The 4,183-nt window shown below is 43.3% G+C and overlaps 1 protein-coding gene across 1 annotated transcript in view; it reads left to right on the top strand.

The window, feature by feature from the left end:
• Positions 1-838: 838 nt before the first annotated feature.
• Positions 839-4,183, top strand: part of LOC122552159 (CD209 antigen-like protein C) — a 48,178-nt gene continuing 44,833 nt past the window's right edge. The window contains exon 1 of the mRNA XM_043694679.1: positions 839-908. Coding sequence (XP_043550614.1) covers positions 854-908 — 55 coding nt within the window. The 5' untranslated portion in view covers positions 839-853. The remainder of the gene's footprint in view (positions 909-4,183) is intronic.

Genomic DNA, 4,183 nt, shown 5'->3' with positions numbered 1-4,183 from the left:
CTCCAGCATCTGCAGTCCTCACTTTCTCCTTAATCTCTACAAGTAGACTATGTCCCATCACTTCCCCTTCGTTCTTCTCACTACCCCACTGTGTGACATTACTGCCTCTCTCCTTTAGCCCCAGCACTGACAGTACACAGGCAGGAGATCCCAATGTTGTAGCTTCCCTGGGACAATTTGATTGAGTTGAAGCAGACAAATCATAGAACGCAGGTCTTCAGTGCTGCAGTTGTTATATTGTCAGCTCCTGTAGCCTTTGCTGCACTGAGTGCTCTCAGCTGTTTCTCAAAATCACATGGAATGAATCGGATTAGGTGAAGATGGACCTCTGTGAGACTGGGCCTGTTGGGATGTCACCCATTTGGTACATCAGGGTGAAGATTATTGTGAAATCCTCAGTCCTGCATTTTGAATTCACATTCTATGTATTTGAGCTGTTCCAACATTTTGGTTGGGCATGTTACTGACTTGTCCCTCATCTTGATCCATCACTGAATATGGTGAACTGCAGACCTTGACAACATTTCTTTTTTATGGAAACACCTAGTTCTACTAATACTATACTGCTTCTGGCACTCAGACTGAATGTGGTTCTTGACACCTCATCAATTGATTAACTCTGTTGATTATGTTAGTTAAACTTGTCAAGCTTGTAAACCCACAGCAGAATCATTAGCTGGACAGAGTAACAACATTGTGTACACACAGCAGTTGGGATCATTAAAGACAAGGTACAAATAGAGGTCTTATCATGTGATTTTCTCCCTGTGGGACATGAGAGACAGATTAAACTTTATGCTGATGTGTGAATCATCATCTTGTTTCCTTTTCAGTTACACAGCTGTTCAGCAACATGAAAATGTTAGAAACTGACATCAAGATGGATCTAACCCAATTGCTAAGTAGCGGTGAGTGGACCTGACGAATCACCATGTCTCCAATTCAGAGAGTTCCTCAATTTGTCATAGGCTCTGGTCATTCTCTTGACACTCACTCTGAGACCGGGCTGAAATCCTTTTGATTCAGGAGGGTTGGAGCTCTGCCAATGGACAGTATAAAGGAGGGTGGTTCTGTTGGTGTGACAGTAACTGGAGTAAGCATTGGGTATTATGACCGGGGTTTGGTTTGTGTCAGGAGCTAAAATCTAACTGTCAGTCAGCACAGGTACAAGGCTGTGTAATATCTAAAAATGTATCAGAAGTGTAATGATTGTAATGAGGTCAGCCAGGTGCACCACATAGAATATGAGTTGTCTAATCTGATGCAGTCAGGGAGCTCTGAATGACAGATATAAATAGAAGTGTCAGAGGTTCTGTTTACTCTGACAGTTAGCTCTGAGGAAGCTGGATCAGTATCAAGTGCTATGCGCGTGTAAGTAATGGGTGACTTGGTGATGGGATACCAACTTTTGCAGAGGTATTTCAGTGGTGACATGAGACAAAAAATATGCTTCTGAAGAAATTCTGTCAGAACACTCATCTTTGAGCTGTGGTTAGTATTTTTGGCATCATGCTTTGATTTGGGAAACTTGACTCATTCAATCCTGTTATCGAAGACACGGCCCAACATACAGAAAGAATACGTTAGTTTTTCCAAGCAAACACCTTTGGGGCAGATGAACAGCAATAAGTAATTCTCTTGACAGCTTGTGGACCCACAGCTTTTTTTGGCTATTAAGAGCCTAATGTTCCTGGAGACACCAGATACTAAAACCTTTCAAGAGTTTAAGGATTTAGTTAAAGACTATTACAACTCCAAGCCTTCTGTAATTCTGAGGTGCTATTGAATTTACTCACCAGTTCTAGAACCAGAGGATTCCTTGTTGAGATCTTTGATAAGGTTAAGACATCTAGCAGATGGTGTGACTTTGATTTAACCCTTAATAAGATACTGAGATACCTTTAGATATGTGGGACTAATAATGTTACCATGCAAAAGTGCCTAAGAGCTGAAGCCCAACTGGACTTCAAATAGGCACTACATCTGCCTTTGTCATTAGAAAATACAGCAAGTGGAGGTTGAGTTACAGGGTATACTGATGGAAGTGGACGTCCTAGCCAGGCCAACTGAGCTTGGAGGGGGGCACCATTTGAGTGAAGGCAATTGCATAGCCTCACTCAGGACGTATCCTGAACAGAAGCCCCACAGGAAAACCCCAAAACAAAGCCATGCCTTGGCCAGGCAGTTCACATTTTCTTCAGGATCCGGGTTGGTAAACCATTTTAGTTGCTGCCAGTATGCAGACTCAAGACAGTAAAAGAGTCTGACATAACTTGAGTAAGAGGTTGGTATCCAGGAGAATGCACACCCCAAAAAGCCCACCTACATCTCGCTGGACACTGTTAGCAACATCCAAATCAGAGCCAATAAAAATAAACATCTGGTTAAATGGTCACTCGGTTCCATTGGAGGATGATAGTGACATGGCTGTATCAGTGATTACAGAGCCAGTATTTCACAAAATTCAGTCTGGACTTCAACCCTTCCATTTGCAAGACCTTGGCTAGATTGAGAACCTACGTTAAAGAAACTTTACAGATTCAGGGTATGACTTTGGTTCTGCTCTCTTTTGAGAAGCAGCTGGTTCAGTTCCCACTGACTGTAGTAAAAGGCTCGGGCTCAAACCTGATGGGATGAAATTGGTTGAGAAATATTCCCCTTGATTTTCCGATTAGAAAATGGCTGCCTGAGTGAAGTCCTAATTAAATACCTGGATGTTTTTCAGAAGGTCTAAGGACTATGAAAGGAGCCGAGGCCACCTTGCATGTTGACCAGGGGGAGATTCCATGATTTTGCACGCTCCCCCCTCCCCCAGTACCATTTGCCTTAATGCAATTTGTGGAATGGACAACACCTGTCTTAACCATTGTGAATTGAGATGGGCCTTTGGAGAGATTTTAACCAAATAGTAAACTGCTTCTTGTAGCTGGAAAAATACCCAATCCTTTGCATAGAGGACTTCAGTTGGCAGGGAGCTGTTCTTCATAAAGCTGGACATGAGCAATACACACTTGCCAGAAGAATGCTACAATTCATACCCAGAAGGGTTTGTACCAAAATGCAAGCTGCCATTTGGGGTATTATCAGCCTGTGCCATTTTTCAGTGAATGGTGGAGAACATTTTATGTGGTCTTTCCAAGGTTTCCATTTATTTGCCTGACATATTAATAACAGGGAAGACAAATAAAGAACACTTTGAGAACTAGGACATAGTTGTTAGATATTTCACCAAGGTGGACATACAGCTTGGAAGGGAAAAGAAATGTGTTCCAGGAACCCCAAGTGACCTATTTGGGCTAAGAGTCATGAAGTTCGGGTTACACGTGTTGCAAGATAAAGGGAAGTTACCAAGGGTCCCACATCGTACAGGAGCTTCAGTCTTGCATTAGTGAAGTATTGCGGGAAGTTCAAATGTAACCTCGGCTCCATCTTGTTACCCTTACATCGGATATTGAAAAGGGGTCAGCCATCAGGGAAGGGAAGAAGCAGCTATCATTGTCCAAGGTATTGGCACATAATGATCTCAAATGAGATCTGGTACTGACTTGCAGTGCCTCATCATATGGGATCGTGTTGGCTCACAGACAACCCAGTGGAGAGTAACACCCATTACCGTATGCTTCCTGGGCTTTGACTGATGCAGAGTGCAAATACGCCCAGATAGAGAAGGAAGGTGGTCATCTTTGTTGTGAGAATGTTCCACCAATACCTTTGTGGATGTAAATTCGTAATAATAACAGACCTCAGACTCAAACAAAGATGTTGATGAGAATCATAGAATATTATCTCTACAGTGTAGAAGCAGGTCCATTGAGTCCATACTGAACCACACAGTCCACAGCATCCCACCCAAACACATGCCTCTACCCTGCAATTCCCATGACTAATTTACCTGGACACAAAGAACATTTACAGTCCAGGAACAGGCCCTTCGGCCCTCCAAACCTGAGCTGATCCAAATCTACTGTCTAAACCGGTCGCCCAATTTCTAAGCATCTGTATCCCTTTGCTCCCCATCTACTCATGCATCTGTCCAGATGCATCTTAAATGAATCAATCATGTCTGCCTCTACCACCTCTGCTGGCAATGCGTTCCAGACGCCCACCACCCTCTGTGTGAAGTACTTGCCGCGTGTATTCCCCCTTAAACTTTCCACCTCTCACCTTGAAACCATGACCTCTC

Source organism: Chiloscyllium plagiosum, chromosome 8, assembly GCF_004010195.1.
Source record: "Chiloscyllium plagiosum isolate BGI_BamShark_2017 chromosome 8, ASM401019v2, whole genome shotgun sequence".
In the NCBI taxonomy this organism is placed as follows: domain Eukaryota; kingdom Metazoa; phylum Chordata; class Chondrichthyes; order Orectolobiformes; family Hemiscylliidae; genus Chiloscyllium; species Chiloscyllium plagiosum.
The sequence above is the reverse complement of the archived record's forward strand: the minus strand, read 5'-3'. Positions and strand labels throughout refer to the sequence as shown.